The sequence below is a fragment of the Diceros bicornis genome, chromosome 38 (genome assembly GCF_020826845.1).
Source record: "Diceros bicornis minor isolate mBicDic1 chromosome 38, mDicBic1.mat.cur, whole genome shotgun sequence".
Taxonomy (NCBI): Eukaryota; Metazoa; Chordata; class Mammalia; order Perissodactyla; family Rhinocerotidae; genus Diceros; species Diceros bicornis.
The window spans coordinates 28,485,810-28,504,006 of NC_080777.1; the positions used below are offsets into that span (position 1 = coordinate 28,485,810).

Genomic DNA, 18,197 nt, shown 5'->3' on the forward strand with positions numbered 1-18,197 from the left:
TATTTTATCGGAGCTAAAGAGATAGCTGCTCTTTTAATCAACTGACTAAGGTACAAACAAGCTAAGGTTAACTCTTCGGCTAATGAAGAGGCATGATAAAAAAATCGGTTGACAAAACATGAATAAATAAATGACCACAAGCTTGGAAATGCTACCTGTAGTGTTTCAAAGTGTCAATCATATCTCTGGTTACGGCTTAAAGAATTAATGTCTGCCAATGTTATCATCTAAAATATATTTACAGAGGTCAGAAGAGCTACATCTGTCCTCCTCTATGCAAAGAGGTGATGACATCAAGGGGGTATGTCACAAGCCTATTTAGTTAGTGGATTTAAGCTGGTTTGGAGTTTTATCCACTAAGTATGATCTTCTGACCCCTCTGTTTTACAACTTTCCACTCTCTGTGCTGCATAGCACCTCACCACTTCTGAGTTAATCATTTCTTTGCCATTATCTGCCAAGAGTTCTTATCTCTTTTGCTGTCACTTTATAACAGGGTCCTCTTATCAACCTGCATAGGGTCATGTGATCAGACCAAGCCTATCACAAGTTTCCATTCTTCTGATTAGAAACCATCATGAAACTGGATACATGGTTTACAGCAGGTCACTAATGCTAGAAAAAGTACAGAGTCCAGAGAAAGACTTGCTTGTAACTTTCTGAATTCTTGGATTTTTTTTCTTTTTTTTTTTTTACTTTTTCTTAACTTTCACTAAGGGTTACTGTAGTCTGATGTGTCCTACCCAAGGCTACAAAATTTGACAAGCTGCACTTTTTCTTATGCTCAATGATTTCTGCTTTAAGCCAAAGGACCGCCTATAGTTTCACTAAGAATGTCTTCTAATTCAGATACTGGGGATTTACAAGACTCTGTAAAGCATGGACTTACACCTATTGGTAAGTAGGAGTTGCTCTATTTATCATCTATTTATTATTCTGCTACCACATTAATATATGTAATTTAATTTCATTGATGTATTTAGCATTTAAAGTCACTGTTTTTCCTATTGCGTTTATTCAAAGCACACAAGCCCAATTGTCTATCACACATTTATCTTTCTTGAAGTTCAAAAAAGCAAATGGATATTTCAGATATCATTCATTATAGCCACTGTTTCTGGATGTCATTCTGTTAGCCTACAACAGCCAGAAAATAAAATGCATAATTTATCAATTTCATCCATAATGTTTTCTGACAGTTTTTAATCAGAAATAATAAGCTAAAATTTGGACAGCTTGAAACAAATTAACCATATGGAGTCATTAATGACCAAACCTGAACAAACAGCTTGCAAACATTTCTGAAGTTTCAAGTCACACCATAGTACAGTGTCTCATTCATTGCAGATATTGTGGAAAATCTTTTGTTTTTCAGGCAAATGAAAGTCATGTAAAAAAGAAAGAAAAGAAAATCACACCAACATTAGTTAAAGATTAAGGGTTACTATCTGTTTTTCAAAATGATGAGCATGTCCTGTTTTTATAAACAGAAGTAAATAAACCTAATTTTCATTCTAAAAAAGAACAAACAATGGAAAGTCACAAACTTGTGGATGTTACAGCAAGAATACTTCAATTAATCCTGAAAGTAAAGGACTGAAGGGAAGTGATTCCCGGTAGTCTGTTGGAAATCATGCCTTTCCTCCTTTCTCCTAGTTTTGAGGAACCTGTACCTTTTCCTGGAGCACTTTCTGAGGCTTTAGGACTGGAATTTCCCTGCGAATTGCAGGGGCCGGTCATGGGCTCCGAGTCCCAGCTCTGCTGTTACACGAAGGCAAATCAGGGCTCTGGCTTTTCCTCTCGGTCCCTTGATAACCAGCTGACTCCACTGAACGCAGTGATTGCTTTTTTACGGGCCAACTACACCCTCAAGTATATCAATTGAGGAAATGGTTACCAAAAAATGTTCTGTACTTACGAACAAGAGAACACGGGGCAGGCAAGCAGAGTGCAACAGAGACTCAATTGCTCTGCAGATAAAAAGAAAGTGTGGCCGCAGGAAAGGAGCTGAAAGAGATGCAGCACAAAACGATTTCCAGTCTCGTTCGCCTGGCAAGGCCGCTGCGCTGCGCTAGCCCGGGGGCCTTCCAGGCGGCAGCCACGGGGGCGTTCCTCCGCCCGGCGGCGGGGGCTCGCGGCGAGGGCGCGCGCCAGCGGGGATGCGCGCGCACGGGGCGAGCCGGGGGCCCGCCGCAGCTCAGGCCGCGCAGCCCGGAATGGGGGCTGCGAATTAAGAGGGGAGGGGGGTCCCCAGAACACACACACCGATCCCTCACGGCGTCTCTCGGCCCCCAGGGGAGAATTAAAGAGGGGGAGGAAGGGGGAGGAGACGCTGTCGCGTCACTCGCGGCCACTTTCGCCACCCGCACCGGTCCCCGCACCGCACGGGCTGCGCCGTGGGACACAGGCGGGCCCACCCTGAGCGTAAATGAAGAACCCCCGCAAGTCTGGGATGAGCGGAAGGTCTGTCTAGCCCCGGAGGGACTGCTAGGACTGAGCCTCAAAAACAAGTACCGACGGAGGCGCTCAGACAGCGCCGGCGACCCAGCCCAACACCCTAAACCTGTCCAGGCACTTCCGGGCGCCAGATCCTAGGATGACAAAATTCCGGTCAGTTTTCCGGTAAAAGAGACCACTTTCCAGATTTCGTCCAAAGCACCCACCCCTTCCCGGCCCAGGGACACTCCCTCCCCCCTTCTCTGGGATTGCAGCCCCACAGGTGGTGGTGAGATGTTCCTATTTGCAGCATCTTAGTCACCTGGGGACGACTGCTGGCACTGAGTCCCTCTGTCCATGGTGTAGCCTTCAAGGGGTGCTGAGGGTCATTCCCGCGGTTCTGGGCTGGACAGTCACTCAGAGAGCTGAAGGAGAGGAAGAGGGGACAGTGCGGAGCCATCAGACTGAACGGTTGGATGGAAGGGGCTGACCCCATCCCTGAAGGCCAGTTTCCTCTTAGAGTCTGACTTCCCCAGGCAGGCCCACTGAGAAGAAACCACCGTGCAGCTCTAGAGAGTGTCTGAGTTCTCCAGGTAGCTTCGAGATGGCAAACTGCAAGTTGGGAAGGGGGTGGGGAGTGGTCCACAGAACTGAGCCCAACTATGTAGAGAGCAGTCAAGGTTTCCAATTCATTTTTTTAGTTGTGTTGTACTAGGAAATGGTTCCTCTGCTTATTGAAGAAGCTGTGTCTATGGGTCCTAGCTGGGCGTGACACGGGTCTTCTATGCACTTTGGTGGTTACAGGAAAATTGTGTATAGATGTCTGTGCACATAGAGAAAAGTGGAAATAAGATAATGCTGTTCCTTCTGCCTGTCTCGAGGTAATCATTCAGTGTGGTGCAAGAGCAGCAGGCTCAGGTTATAACCAGATTGTCCCCTTAAAGTTAACTGGCTCTGGGACGCTAGCTCTAGTCCACATTCTTGGTTTCTGGCTTGGGTTTTTTTCTTTCTCCCAAATGGAGTGATTTTTCTGAATGATATGCGGTACTAATTTAAGAGAGACAGAGAATCAAGTACTTGTCTATATCAACAAAAGAGCTGACTCTGTGTGGTAGGAATCATGTCATACAACAAGTATTTATTGACTCTCCTGCAGTGTGCCCAACATTGCGCTTTGATTTGCATTAAATTTATGCAATCCTTCAAATTAAGTGCATTTACGGAATATACTATCCACATTCAATATAATACTGTATGTTATCCACAGGAAGTGATGTCTGCATAGTTCAGGGTGCATGATACACAATGCAAACACCATATTGAGGCTGTGATGTAAATTTTGGTCTCTGGTCCTCTCGGCACTCTTGGAGTCTGACTTTATTCCAGTGATAACCTCTAGTAAGCTCAGTGCCCATAAGGATCTCTGAAAGGAATTGCAATGCAGTGGAAGATGAGACAGCCCGTTATGTCACCCTAACCTCGGGCAGCTCTACTTGCGTGCAGTTTAGAATGCCAGTCACCCACGCCCATGTCCTGATCTTGCTGTTGGGCTTGGGCAGCCAGTTCCCCACAGGAAGCTGAGCTCAGGCGCCTCCTCTCCTTCCCTGCTCCAGCCTGCCTCCAGAACAGAGCTTCCCAGATTCTCTTTACTGGCCTGGATCCACAAGTTGTGAGCAGAGTTAAAGGATTTCTTCAACGCCTCTTGCAATAGCCAAGAAAGATTTATGGAGGAAGAGAGAACAGAGGCTTAGTAATGCTCCTTTCCTTTACTTGACCCCTCCACCCAAACACAATGTCCAGGGTTATCTTGGATTCAGCCTTGAACATGAGCTGAGCTAGAGAAAGGCTCTGGGACAGACTCCCACCTGGAAGCCCAGCCTCTCCCAAACACCTCTAGGGATGCTCTACGCAGGCAAGAGTCAGACATCTTGCTCCCCGAGGCCGGAACCTGCCTCAGGATACAGCTACTTATTCGGGCTGCACTTCCTTGCTTTTCATCTTATTGGAACAAAAACTTCTCTGAGAAATCCAGTGGGCTTCAAAGAGCTTCAGGAGTTTGGGGGGCATTGTGGTCTGGGGAGGCCCTGGGGAAGAGCTGAAATATGACGCAGTGTGAGCTTGAGAGTAAGCCTGGGAGAACCATGTGGACTGAAATTGGCCAAATGAACAAGGCTGCCTCTTTCTTAGTTTTTCTTGGAAGCTCTGTTATGTGTATTTCTGTGATTGATAAGAATAGACATACTTAACTTATAAATTCCAAATGACCCGAATGCAGATACGCATAAGCAGTTTGATCTGGGGGGAATGTAATAGTCCCTGAAGACTGTGTCAAACACTGCAAGATAGTCAAGTTAGCAAGTACTTCCCACTGGAAGGATCTATTTTTTTTTTTTTTTTTTTTTTTTTTTGTGAGGAGATCAGCCCTGTGCTAACATCCGCCAATCCTCCTCTTTTTTTGCTGAGGAAGACGGCCCTGGGCTAACATCTGTGCCCATCTTCCTCCACTCCATATGGGACGCTGCCACAGCATGGCTTGCCAAGCAGTGCGTCTGTGCGCGCCCGGGATCCGAACCAGCGAACCCCGGGCCGCCGCAGCGGAGCGCGCGCACTTAACCGCTTGCGCCACCGGGCCGGCGCACTTAACCGCTTGCGCCACCGGGCCGGCCCCTGGAAGGATCTATTTTTAATGGTCCTATAATGGTTAGTGATGCCCTTTGTAGTTATTTTCCTTACAGAAAAATGAGTTCGAATGAAGTTAGAGGGAAAGAGAGAAATACAAAGGAGAACTGATATTTATTAACAGCATGATATGCTGAATTACTGGCACTTTCTCATGCAACTATACAGTTTGCTTTGTTAGCCCTACTTTATTGATAAAAATGGAATCAGAAAGGTCCAGGATTTACCCAAGATCACTCAGCTTGTCAGGAGAGTAAACTGTAAATAGAACCCATGGATAGAATTTGAAAGCCACTGCCCTTTCCTCAAGGTAGTAACTCTCTGCCCTTGTTGATATAAAGGCATTATTGAAAACAATGTTGGTCTACACAGACTTCCGAAAGGCATTCCCGGATGAAGCTAGAATGGCTCTTTATCTTCCTTTCCATTCCACAGTAGAAATCAGATTTAGATCCCAGTGAGTTCTGAAGGGTGGGATGGGGAATTGGGGGGTGGGGGTGGAGACAGCACATGGGAGCCCTGAGGGCAGGGCAGGGTGGGAAGGTGCTTCTGGTCTACTCTAGAGTCTCCTGGAAAGGACCTCTGGATTGTGGCTGAGGATTAGCTTGCAGTTACGTGGTGCATGGTGGCAACTCACAGGGCTACTGAGAGGATGACCAGGGAACTGAGAGGAAGTTCAGAGCATCTACTTGTTACAGAGTCAGTGGGTATGAGGAGGGCAGGGAAATCACTCAAAATGAGTGACTGACTTTAGAAAGAAGACTTTTTTCCCCTAAGAGACAAATATATTTGGTCTTATGGCGGGGGAGCGGATAGGGAAAGAGAGAATTTAAGCACGTCCTCCTCTTTTTTTTGACGCAAAGCCGAGCGTGTCCCCTTCAGTGAGCTCCGGTCCACGCCCGGCGCTAACATTTTCCACAGTGAATGCAGATTCCTTGCTCAGGATCTGGACGTCCGCAGCCTCAGCTCCCCCAAGTTCCACCGCCTCCAGAGGTTTTCTATAGGATTGGAAAGAAAATCGGTCGGAACCCGCCTCCAGGTCCCCGAAACAACGTCCCACAGTTTCCAAACAAAAGCCCTGGGGGAAAGCGAAAGAATTTGCCCCAAGCCCTGGCGCACGCCAGCCACCATCTTTTAACTACAAAAGTTGTCTTCAAGTTGGAGGCGGGTTGGAGGAGGAGCCGCCCCCATCCGGCACCCGGCATTCGCGTAACCCCCCAGACCTTCCGCGCCGCAAGGCCGAGGGTGACGAGACCCTGCAAGTCTCACCTTTCTCCAAGCCCCCACTTTATTTGCTGCCCTAGAGGGACCCAAATTGCTCGACGCCCACAGCTCTGCGCGCCCCGGCTCTCTTTGATCTTAAGAGCCGGAAACCCTGGCGTGAGGGCTGTCCTAAAACAAGAGTTTCCGAGGGTCGGTCCCAGTGCTGCAGGAGCGCCGGAATTTGGAAGCCACGCGACACGTTGCGCCGTCCTTCCCGAAACTTCCAGTCTGGCCGGATTCAGTGGAATGGTAGGCTAGAATAGGCTAGTGCTGAGGATTTAGTTGCTAGTCCAGGTTGAGGAGGGGGCACGGGGAACAGAATGGCAATGCAAATATTCAGCTGGTTTCACTAAGTGCTTGGTGGCCTGCTGGCGCCACGATCGTCCTTGAGAACGTCACTCGATGTTCTGATTTGTCCCGAGGATGGACAGGGGTGGTTCCGAGAGTGGAGCCCCACAGTTTTGAGCTGTAGCTGACTCACATCTCCCTTATAATTACAGAGAGGAAGAGCTAGATTAGATTGGACCACCTCCCCAAGATTATTTCCCCAGTCATCTCCTTTCCCAAGACCGGATCTCCCCGTTCACTTCCAAGGGCACCGACCATACCAAGGCGGGCGCGCCTGGCCCCGTGGGTTGGGGCAACACGCCCCCAAGAAAATGAAGTCAGAAAGTTCTACAGTGAAACGTTTTTTACAGAGCAGCAGATTTCGATAATTCAGGCCAAACTCTCCAAAAACCTCACCTTACCTTCAGGGCAGGGATGGGAGGTTGTCTGGGGGATGGGGTGGAGGAGCCTAGATTACCCAGATAATTGCTCCACCTTGCACTTTCATCCCCAGTAAAGACGGGGCGGTGTGTATTAAGATACTCCCATAGTGATGGTGAAGCAATCGCCATTTGCAGGCTATACCTAACCAGCACTCTTTCAGGGGTAGAAGGTCTAAATTGGCAGTTTTCCTTCCGCACTAGCGGCTGTTGTTAATGATGTCTTAAATAGTTACTTACACACCCAGCAGAAAGGGATTTTTTTTTTTTTAACGAGGCACAACTTCTCACCTATTGAAGTTTATTTTTTCAAAGCTTCGGCCAATACGATGCTTCTTGGTAATTTAGATATCTGTGCTGAAATTTAAGCTCTCTCTTTTTAAAACAAAGTGCTCCGGACGCCGGCGTGGGGAGCCCAGAGGCGGGGCGGATGGCCCAACCCCCTGACTCAGGAGCGGAACTGCGGCGTTCTTGCTAAACTCAATTTTCGGAGAAAGGCAAACGTGGCTTCTGATGGGCTTTCGAGCGGGAGGGGCGGAAAAATTAGGCAGAGCCCGAGCTTCGGTGGGCTGATAAACTTGCTTCTCTTTCCCCTCGGGCTATCCCGGCCTCATTGTGGAGACTGAAAAAAAAACCTAGGTTTCTTCTGGGGCTGAAATGTAGACACGTGCTACGAAAAAAAAGTAATTATTCTGGTTTCTTAAGAACACCAAAAGGTAGGAATGGAGGAGGCTTAAGAAATTGTTTCCAAGGATGTAGGTTTGCAAGTTTGCGAGGTTGCGTGGGTCATGAGAGGCTTCTCTCACCCATGCGCGCGGTAGAGGTGGGTCTTCTACTCTGTTCTTCCGGGGACCTGTGTTTGCCGAGCCCGGAAAACTTGAACCAGGAAACTGAAAGTCTTGGCATTTTCTCTCTCTGCAGCCTGCACGCGTTAAACGCGCGGGCCGACCGACGCTTCTCAGGTCGGGTCAAGGGCAGGCTGTTCCCGGCGCGCGCTCTGAAACGCGGCGCGCAACCGCGGGAAGGTGGAGGCGGGGAGGAGAGCAAGGCAGTTACATCCTCGCGGGTGGGAGTGCGAGACCTCCTCAGCTGCAGCCTGCCAGGTGAATGGGGCGCACAGCCCCGTAACGCTGAGCCTGAATAAAATATGCCAGGACTGCGCTTCTCGGGCTCATCAAGGCTGCGGGAGCCTCCCCGAGCCATCATCCTTTGTAATTGCAACCGTCAATCAAGGCTTTAAGACAAAGTCAGAATCGGGAAGGACGAGCCCTGGAGACTAGTCTCGTCGGAAAGGAGGAGGCGTGTGGGAAGTGGGGGAAAGGGGAGAGAAGTTTGCCAGAAGTTGGCAGAGGGAGTGCAGGAAGAAATTGAGAAGGCGCACTGTAGCTAAGCCGGAGCCGTCTACCCCGGCCTCCCGGGTTCCGGTCTCTGGTCTCCAACACCAGTTAAAATTCCCACAGCTGGGGTGGATTCCCAAGCGTGCTTCCACTAAGAAGCAGAGTGGCTCCAGGTAAGATGCCCCGGGCGGAGGATCGGGTGCGTCTGCCCGCCCATGGGGGCTCTGTCAGCCCCAGCCGGTGGTGTAGCTGTCTCCCAGTCCGCACCATCAACGTTAGACCACACAGGCCCTGTCCCCTCCTTGCATCTCAACGGCTTCCCCTTCCGCGTCCTCTGGGCTCTCCCGCCTCACAGCGCGGCCTCTGCAACCTAGAACCATCCCCAGGTAACCGACCCGAGGCGCCGCGGGCGGCCTCCGGCTCCTCCTGCCCAGAGGACGTTGTAGGAGACGCCCAGGCCGATCCCAGGTCACAGGGCAAGCGGGTCCCCGGCTTCAGTGGGAGCCCCTGCCCACCGGAATTGCAGGGTCAAGGGACCAGAGTGAGTGTTCGGAACGAAGAGGGAGTTCAGAGGGGTGGAAAGTGCGCTTGGAGGGCGGTAATGAGCGCGGCGTCGGAGGCTTGGTGCCGCCGACCTCTCTCTGCGTCGGCCCCGGAGTTGGGAATTCCGCCGCTCCCCTAAGCCCCTTGCGGAGAGACCGAGGAAAAGGTGAGTGTGCCCTCGGGTCTCCGACAAGAACAACTGCAGGGGAAGCTTCGACGTCCCCCGGGAGGATCTGGAGAGGGCTGGCCCTAGGGAGCCCTTCCCTTCCTCGAGCTGGAGGCCTCGAGCGCCAAGGGCTGGGAATTGCTCTGGTTCTCAGAAAAGGAAGTCTTCTCTCGGCTGGAGACCTCCTGCTCTTTCGGTGCCCCTTGGGTTGGCTGCTAACTGAGCCGAGCCGTCAGCCTGGACCAGAGCTTCAACGCAGGGTGAAAAGCCTTGTTCCTTTCCTCTGTGGGACAACTGTGGATTGTTTTAAGTGCAAATTTTAAAATCTTGTCCCCAGCCCTATCCCCCTACACACATCGCCCCTCCTGTTTTGTGAGGAGATGAATGAATGCCAGCTGGCCCTTTGTCACCATCTCTCCCACTCTTCAGGGAGCGTAGTTGGGAGGGCAGACTGGCCTGGACTGAAGAGGGCTTCTTGTGGCCTTAAGTCGCTTCTGGGGCTGAAGCTGGGTTATGAACGTGATCACAAAGTTTGCCTGGCTGTCAGGCTCAGCCTCAAGTGCACGCAAAGATTTTTGCCACACTACAATTACATGGTCGTGTGGGACCCTCTTCCTACTTTCAACTCTCCTGAGTGCTGATTTGAGCTCTGAAACTTACCTCCCTTTCTGAACTATGTAGGTACATATATTCTTCAATCACAACGATACTTAAAACAACTGGTAATACTGGAAATGGATTGACAGTGTGACTTGATACTCTCAGGAAAACCTGAGCATCTTAAGTGTCACTAATTTTGGCAGCTCAAGCCCACTCCCCCTTATGAACTGATGGACAGCCCCCTCCCAAGTTTAAATGGTTTCATGAAACCTGAAGAGGCTACTAAAACTGAAATTTAAATAACTCAGATTCTGAATATCTCCTGAAGAGCAAAATGACAAATCCCTTTAGAGAGCCCAAATTATCTGAATGGCCAGGGGTGGGTGGGTATGAACCACCCACTTCATATAAAAGTGTAGATTTTGCATGGCAATGATTGGAGTATTTTTCAATTTATCAAATACTGTACTGGGCAGTGTGAATGTGTGATCTCTATGCCATTCAAATAGAATAAATTCAGATCTTTTGAGATTCAAATTCACCGCCTTGTGGGTGGACTCTGATAATTACCCGGTCTCACAGCAGACACTGAATATGAGGCATTTCTCGTCTGGTCAGGAGGCTGGAAAAAGTGGTTTTCATCTTGGGATGAGATCTGAAAACTTTGAAGATGTGGCTGGGCTGGTGGCGGAAGAACTTGCATAACAGATGGTTCCTTAAAAGTTTTTTAAAGTGCTGGGCCTCTGGGCTTCATGTGGATCATCCCACCAGAGACACCAGGATGAAAAAGAAAGCCGACTGAGCTTTGCATGTTACCTGGAAGCACAGTTCGCTAAAATTTAGGAAGTCCGCCGCTAAAATAATCTTAGCCGGGCGGGGGGCGGGGGGTGGTGGTTATAAGTGAGTTAAGAAGCCGGGGAAGAGTGCGAAAACAGGGACTGCTGGTCCTCACATTTCCGGCAAGTGAGTGAACTCTCAGCGGCATGGCTGTCCCCTCGTGAGCATGGGCCCAGGGCGCCCGGGGCCCATGGGGGGCCTCTCCGCAGACCCAGTGCCCCGGGGGAATGAAGCCGGAGACCTGGAGAGCTGGCCAGCTCTGTTTTGGAGAAGAGCACTCAACTGAATTCAACATCTCTTTTCTCCTTTAGGTAGTTCAACACTCCCCCTCCAGCTCCTCACCCGACACACACGCGAGGGCACACACCCACACCCACTCACATCCCCATCCCTGCTCCTGGCTTCCCCTCAGCTCCAGGAAATAGCCGCCCTAGCCTTTCATCCTTCGCCACTGCGCTCAGACAGAGGTCGCTTCTCACCAGCTGTAAGACCCGGCAGCTTTTACATCCCCCGCCCCAGGCCAGGGTGGGGTGGGAGGGGGTGAAGGGGTGGAGGGGCTGGGGCAGGCGAGGGGACTGGAGCATGCGCCTCCTCCTCATTGGCTGGCGGCTGGTGTCCGACCCGAGTCCGGAACCCGCGTCCCCATTCACTGTCATCACCCCTCATCCCAGCCTTGCCCCTGCCCCCGGCCCTACTTACCTTCCTTCTCCTTGTCTTCCCCCCTTCCTGCCGGCACGGCCGCCCTCGGGGCTGGAAAGGGCTGCTCTCGGACCCGCGAGAGGAGTAAGGGAGGCTGGAACTTCACAACTGCACACTTGTGACAGTGAGCGAGCGGGAAGCGGAGACAGGGGAAGGGACGGAGAGGAGAGAGGAGAAGTGAGGCGACAAAGAGAGAGAGAGAGAGAGACCCCTGCAGATCCTGAGCCAGAGGGCGGGTGGACGGAGGGGTGGGAGTCGCCCAAGCGGTCCCTCCGGGAGCGGCGGCAGGTCCGGGGCCGCCCCCGCTGCCCGCCCGGAGCCAGCCGTACACGATCCGCCCGGCAGCTGCGCCCTCGCCGCCGCCGCCAGGGCCGAGCAGACCCAGGGCGCCCGGACGCCGTCTCCGCTCGTCTCCTCCCCGCGGCTGGGAGCGGCTCCGGAGCTGCGAGACTGGACGGGGCTCGGGGGTCGGGACGCGCAGCCCCGGAGGAGGCGGACGCACGCTCCCGCGAGCCGGAGGGTGAGCAGGCACCCCGGCCGCCCCTGCCTTCTTTCCGCCGGAGTTGAATCTGTGCTGCCCGTGTCCAGGTGCTGAGCTTCCGGACGGACGCGGACCCCTCTCCCCGCCCGCGGCCGCCTTGTCATGCTGCCTAAAGTGGAGACGGAAGCCCTGGGACTGGCTCGGTCGCATGGGGAACAGGGGCAGATGCCGGAAAACATGCAAGGTGAGCAGGCGCTGCGCGGGCTCGGGCTCCTCGGCCACCCCACCCCCGGGCGCGCCCCGCGGGCGCAGGGGTGGCCAGGCTGGGCGCTCGCGGGCGCCGGGCCCCCTCCCCAGGTGCACGCATAAAAGTTTATGGCTCTTGAACAATGCAGGGCGGAGGTTTTCCAGGCAATGCCTAATTGGCCGCTTCTAATTAAGCAGAGAGGCTTCGAGCTCTGTGGCAACCCGAGCGGGGCAGCTTCAGGCTAAAGATACTTTAGAATAATAAGATCATTCTAAGAAATGGAATGTCTCGCTGGAAGCCCGTGCAGGTTCTCAGTCATTGGAATCTGTGGGAACTTTAACCAGTGCTCTTGTGTGGAGCAACACCACCCTGCCTAGGAAAGTCAACCACAGAAAGAAAAGGAGACTCTGGAAAAGCTTGTCTTAGCGGTGTTAGAATGCATGTGGGCAACCCCAAAAGCTCGGGGGGACACCGGGAGCCGGCTCGAATTTGGACGACTTCAGAACTGCGGGCAGAACTGAAAAGAACCTAAGTTACCCCAACGGCCGTCCTCTGCGCGGGTACTGCCGAGTGAGTGGAGGGCGGGGGCAGCGGTTTAGCTTCTTGCCTCTTCAGTCAGAGAGCTGGGAATATGGAAGTCATATTTGTTTTCCCAGCTCTTGATTGCTAACAAAAAAAAAAGCAGAACCCGCTGGCTATATTTTCTCCGCATTCCAAAATAGCGATTCTAGATCTGGCTGTATTGAGCCCTTCAGAAGTTGATCGCAGTTGCTCTGGGCCGGGGAGGGAACAATGCTAGGAAAAGTCACCGGCGCCCTTCCATCCTCTCCCTTTCCAGCGCGCAGGATGTGCGGGCAGGCGGGCCTGTGATCCCGGGACGCTTCCTGCCATCCCCGTGAGCGAACTTGAAAGGACCGGGAGGTGTTGAGAGCGGAGTTCAGGGCTGGTGCACACGCGGTGCGGGATAGGCGGCGCGCCCGCCCGCCTTGGGAAAAGGGGTGGCGGGAAGGCGTGCGTCCTGCCTGTGGGGTCGGTGACCCTGGAGTCTCTCCAAGCTTCCAGGAAGGGCTGTGGAAGTCCCCTGGGGCTGAGGCCCCTGAGAGTAACTTGTAGGTTGGCTGCTGGGGGAACCCGGTTGGCCCAAAGAGGCATTCCCGCGGGCACCTGGATTCCCGCGAAGTGCGGGCGCGGGGGAAGCCGGATCGGGAGACCCTCCGCCGCCAGCTGCGGAGAGGGACTGTCCTTTGGGCGCCGTGAGGCCGGCGGATTGTTGGGTCCAAAAGGAAAGTTTCTGCCCCTGGTTCCGTCGCGCGCCTTTCTGAGGGACTCGGGGGAAAGAGGCTCAGGGAGACGCTGCAGCAAGAAGTAGGGGAGGCAAGAATAAGGGGGTTTGGGGGGAAATGAGAGAGAAATGCTACTGTAATATTTTCTTTGTAAAGTTCAAGAGGGGCGTTCTTGGATGACCTACTGTCCCAAAGCGGAAAGTTAGCTTTCTCTCGGGCGCAGGGCTCAGGAGAAGCCGCCGGCCGCTCGCTGGGCGGTTGGAAAGCCTTGTGGGAAGCGCCGGGCCACGGCTCCCTCTAGGCCACGCGGCCTGCCCCTCGAGAAGCCCCTGGGGACGGAGACCCCATGCCCTTGCTTGCTCTGGTCTCAGCCGGGGACGCGCCGTAATCTGGCCCGTGGGGGAGCCCAGAAAGGGGACCCGCTGCTGGGTCCCGGGGCAGCGCAGCGCGTCCAACTTGGGGAAACTTCCCGTGCCTGTCTGCGGCCTTAGCTTTCCAAGACCCCACCGACCCCTCTACTTTCTCCAGGCAGGGACTTCTTGGCCCCGCCGGCTTCGGTTCTCCAAAAGCCTGCTTGGGATACAGCACCTGGGGACTCTGAAAGATGCCCGGTCTTGCTTAGCGGCCTCTGTCTTTGAACTTTCCACGAGGGTCCCCACCCCCAGCCCCTGTCCCTTCGGTGTTGGATGTCCGAGGTAGGCGCCGAGGCCGCCTATGAATGGTTGCTTCTCTGTGCGCCTTGGGTGCGAAGGTAGAGTTTACTTTTCTGGGGAAAGAGGAGGTAAAGTACACTTCTTTTCCGTCCCTAAAACACGCCTCAAGGCAATAGTCACGAGTTTTAGGAGAGATGGGACTATAAATAAACTTATCCAACCCTCAGCCTCCCCCAAGCCCCCAGGTTCCCAAAACCTGAGCGCAGACTTCTTAGGGTTGGGACTCGGGCTGGCTCCGCTGGGAGGACTGCGCTCAGCATCTCGTTATTTCCGTCTCCGGAGCCCAGGCGCCTGCCTCTGCTGGAACATCTTTTCCTGAGATCCTCCCAAACTCTGGCTAACTCACTCCAGTTCAAGCCCCAGGCCAGGGCTCTGTGTCTCGGGAAGAGAGGCTTCAACTCAGCCAGTCGGTGCTCGGCCCTCAGCCGACAAGTGCTGCAAGTGACCTCCCCCTCCACGGCCCTTTCCTGGGGCCCGCGGAATCCTTAGAGAAAAACTTTATTTTAAAAAGAAAAAAAAAAAAGAACAAGTCATTGGCAAGGAGGCCACTACGGTGATAGAGTGGCCGGTACTTCGGGGATGCAGTGGGGGCTTTTTCTCTCTTTCCTTTTTGGTAAACAAATCAGAGGAAACTTCTGCCCGGCCATCAGCTCCCCCTCCCCCCCGCCCCGCCCCCTGCAAATGCCACTGATTAACTTAAAACAAACTCGACTCGGTGTTTGTGCGCCTGTGTGTAGCCGAGGTTGAGCAAGGGACCAGAGGCGAGTGCGCCTCGGGGTTTCACAGGAAGGCGCCCCGAGGGGTGCGGTCGGTGGCCGGGCTGCTCGAACCTGCCCCTGGCCGTCGGGACCCGCGGCGCCTGCCCTCCGAGTCGAGAGTCTCAGGGAGGGACTGATCAGGTAGTATCTGGGGTCTCCCGGCCACTGCCCCTCCTGTCCGGAGTTTATCCATCTTTTAGCAGCGAAGACGCCGTCGCGAGGCTGCCTCCCGAGGAAGGCGGTTACCCAATCCCCGCAGTGAGGCGCGGCTACACGGCCTGATTTCTGTTTAACTTGAACAGGGCGATCTCGAGGTGTTTATATTTTGCAGTGATGATCGGAAACATGTGAAGTTCAAGACAGGGCTTGCAACGAAACCAAACCCTCGTGTGTGTCTTTTCCTCTTCTTTACTTTTTCTTTTGTTCCGGCGTCCTCCCTTTTTTCTTTTTCTTTTTACAGGAGATTCTCAAATGTGGGGAGATGAAAGTACCCAGCACAGGAGCCCTGCCAACACGGAACTGAATGTTTCGATTAATCTAACACATCTGAACCGTGGGAGCCGCAGGCTGTTGTAAAAGTGGGGCTGAGGCTGAGAAGCAGGCCTGTGGGGCTTCAGGGTCTCGGTCAAGTGTTTGCAAATTGGTGTTGCCATCCTTCTAAGCGGGGTGTACTTGCAGCAAACTTACTTCAGGACTGGGAGAGTGATGTGTGTGCTTGTTCCTCTCCCTGAGGCAAAAGTGACATTGTGGAACTTAGTTGTTAACTTTATGCAATTCGTGTTTCTCTTTGGATTGGCGTTTTGCAGTTATGTGTTCAACAGCGGTCACTTTAAAAATTTTTATCAAAAGAAATTGGAATTCTTTTTAAATTAAAAAAAAAAATGTGAAGTGCATGCTCATTGATGCCAAAAGATATTTCACTTTCACTGCATAAAAATAGTTCTCTTCAGTATACCTGGGTAAAAATTATTTTTATTTTTCCGGGTGATATTTGCCCACCAATCACCAAAATGCTTTTCATTGCAGGACTAAAACCTACATGGTAAATTAATTGGAGATGTGTATACATTTCTCTTCTTGTTTCAGTGTCTCAGTTTAAAATGGTGAATTACTCCTATGATGAAGACCTTGAAGAGCTCTGTCCGGTGTGTGGAGATAAAGTGTCTGGGTACCATTACGGGCTCCTCACCTGTGAAAGCTGCAAGGTTTGCTTACACATTGCTACCTGAGAAATATAATGTTCAAAACCAAAATAAACATTGGATTACCTTTTAAAGCTAAATTTAGGCTGGTTTTTTTTTAACACTCAATTAAAAAGGAGATCGAGAAAGAGTCTTAGGCAGATGATTCTTAGAAATATGTGTCTGATTTAATTCAAAAGGCAAAGAAATTTATGTTGTTTAGAGAATGTTGCCAGTCCCATGGCTTTAAAATATTTTATTGTAGTAAAGTGATGTTGCTGTAGAAAGACTTCTATTGCTAACAGTCCTAAATATTGATTTTGCTTCACTTATATATATTTAAAGCATCGTTGTTCTTGAGAGGAAACATGACAGAGTATCTCCCAAATACATTCTAACTGCAGAGTATTCTGTGCTACAAGTCTAAACATTTTTTATCCACAGACATAAAAGTCGAAATTCTCAACCGCCTGACTGCGTCCTGACTTATTCCAAAAATAATGTTTAAGATTTTTTTAAATTTATATCATAAAGAATAAGAGACCAGATCTTAGTTTATAATAGAGTAGTTTTTATAAATATAGTATATAACCTATGTAAATGCAAGAAATTTTAATATGTAAAATGTACTATCTATTTACTAGTAATATCAACTATAAGGATTTATCTCAGACCTTTTTTATATATCCCAGTAAATTTGATGCTCGCTATTTTTCAATATTTTTTAAAGTAGAGAAACTCAGTACAATTACTTCAACCACTGCCAGGAAAATCCCTTCATTCTCTATAACAAAGTAAGATTGTTTCGCTTTACGGCCAGGAGGATGAACATAAAGAATATACCACCCGGTAAAGCTGTTACATTATAAAGCCACAAATTTTCTTTTTGATTAATTCTTTTGGGTGAAATATAAGGAAAGCATACTCTCTGTGCTAAAATTCGGCTCTCTGCTATACATGCTTTTCTTTTCCATTAGTTTCACCTTTTTATTTTTTTTACAGAGTTCCCCAACTTGAATGTATCCCAGTGGAATTATAAACATTTTCCCATTTTACTCTGTAAATTCTTTTGCTTTTAACTATCTAGTGTTGACATTTGTAAAAGATCTGAGGCGTTTTGCCATTCAGTTTTTCCACTGGTATTTTACAACAGTTTGCCACTGAAATTGTATCAGACTACTTAAACACAGTGCAGGTCTCCATGAGTGCCTATCTGGAACATGAAGGTTAACAGGAAAACAGATTTTTTTTTTTTTAATTACTGGTCAATAGAGAATGTGTTTTTCTCTGACTGTTGAGATGAAATGGTGTGTAGCCAAATCTCCCCAAGATTTTATGTAATTCTTCAGGAATATCACTCTGGTGCCAGAAAAATCTCCACTATGGCTTGGCACTGTTTTGGAAGGTTGATCTTGTTAAAATGTAAAACAAACCACAGAACCACATAAGGGCTCAAGTGATGCAATGAAAAGACTTACTGGGGATTTCCTTAAAATGAAACAATGGAAGAGACGGGTGTTAGATTTATAATATGTCTCACTAATTTCTCTGTCTTATAGGGGTTTTTTAAGCGAACAGTCCAAAATAATAAAAGGTACACATGTATAGAAAACCAGAACTGCCAAATTGACAAAACACAGAGAAAGCGTTGTCCCTACTGTCGATTTCAAAAATGTCTAAGTGTTGGAATGAAGCTAGAAGGTAAGATTCTTCTAAAGACTACTGCCTGTTAAAACTCTCCAAGGACATAGGATTTAAAACAACATTGTACTTAGAACATGGTAACGTTTTCCTAGTCTGTTAACGCTGTCACAATAACATAAGATCTTTTCATGTTTTGTCAGCACAATAGTCAGACTCATTTAAACACTGGTGAAATCCACTAGGAAAAAAATTTAAATATCAGAGTTTCCCTCTACTCCTTTTCCTTTGACACTAAAAAAGGCCAGATTAGATGAAAACAAGAGTAAAGTGATTCAACTGAGAACAAATAAAAATAATTTGCAAAAATGTTTTTAAAAATCCTTTATGTTTTCAAATCAGGATGCCCTAGTAAAAGATTTTAATCTTTTTAAATAGATGTGCTTGTCATAACTGTTATTATTAATTTCATGATTCCTGAGCAAGAGTTAAAGCCTTTAATTGTAAAAAGGAGTTTCTCGTGTAGACTTATCGTTTTTGATAGTGTGGGAAAGCACATTTCTTTT

At 50.1% G+C, this 18,197-nt stretch overlaps 1 protein-coding gene and 1 long non-coding RNA gene across 9 annotated transcripts in view; one reads left to right on the forward strand and one right to left on the reverse strand.

Moving 5' to 3' along the window:
- The first annotated feature begins 675 nt into the window (after positions 1-675).
- The window catches only part of NR5A2 (nuclear receptor subfamily 5 group A member 2), a 125,445-nt gene continuing 107,923 nt past the window's right edge, over positions 676-18,197 (forward strand). The window contains exons 1-4 of one of the 8 annotated variants that reach the window (XM_058533746.1): positions 11,298-11,451; positions 11,916-12,052; positions 15,896-16,014; positions 17,550-17,691. In XM_058533746.1, coding sequence (XP_058389729.1) covers positions 11,971-12,052; positions 15,896-16,014; positions 17,550-17,691 — 343 coding nt within the window. In that variant the 5' untranslated portion in view covers positions 11,298-11,451; positions 11,916-11,970. Of the gene's footprint in view, positions 898-7,768; positions 7,862-8,121; positions 8,656-11,297; positions 12,053-12,154; positions 12,626-14,795; positions 14,951-14,980; positions 15,548-15,895; positions 16,015-17,549; positions 17,692-18,197 lie in introns of those variants that run through there. The other 7 variants (XM_058533748.1, XM_058533753.1, XM_058533752.1 and 4 more) reach the window with 7 other exon arrangements.
- On the reverse strand, positions 5,213-9,474 carry LOC131399472 (uncharacterized). Its single transcript, XR_009217137.1, has 2 exons — positions 6,385-9,474; positions 5,213-6,113 (listed from the first exon to the last, which is right to left on the reverse strand). It is a non-coding gene; the product is annotated as an uncharacterized LOC131399472 (long non-coding RNA).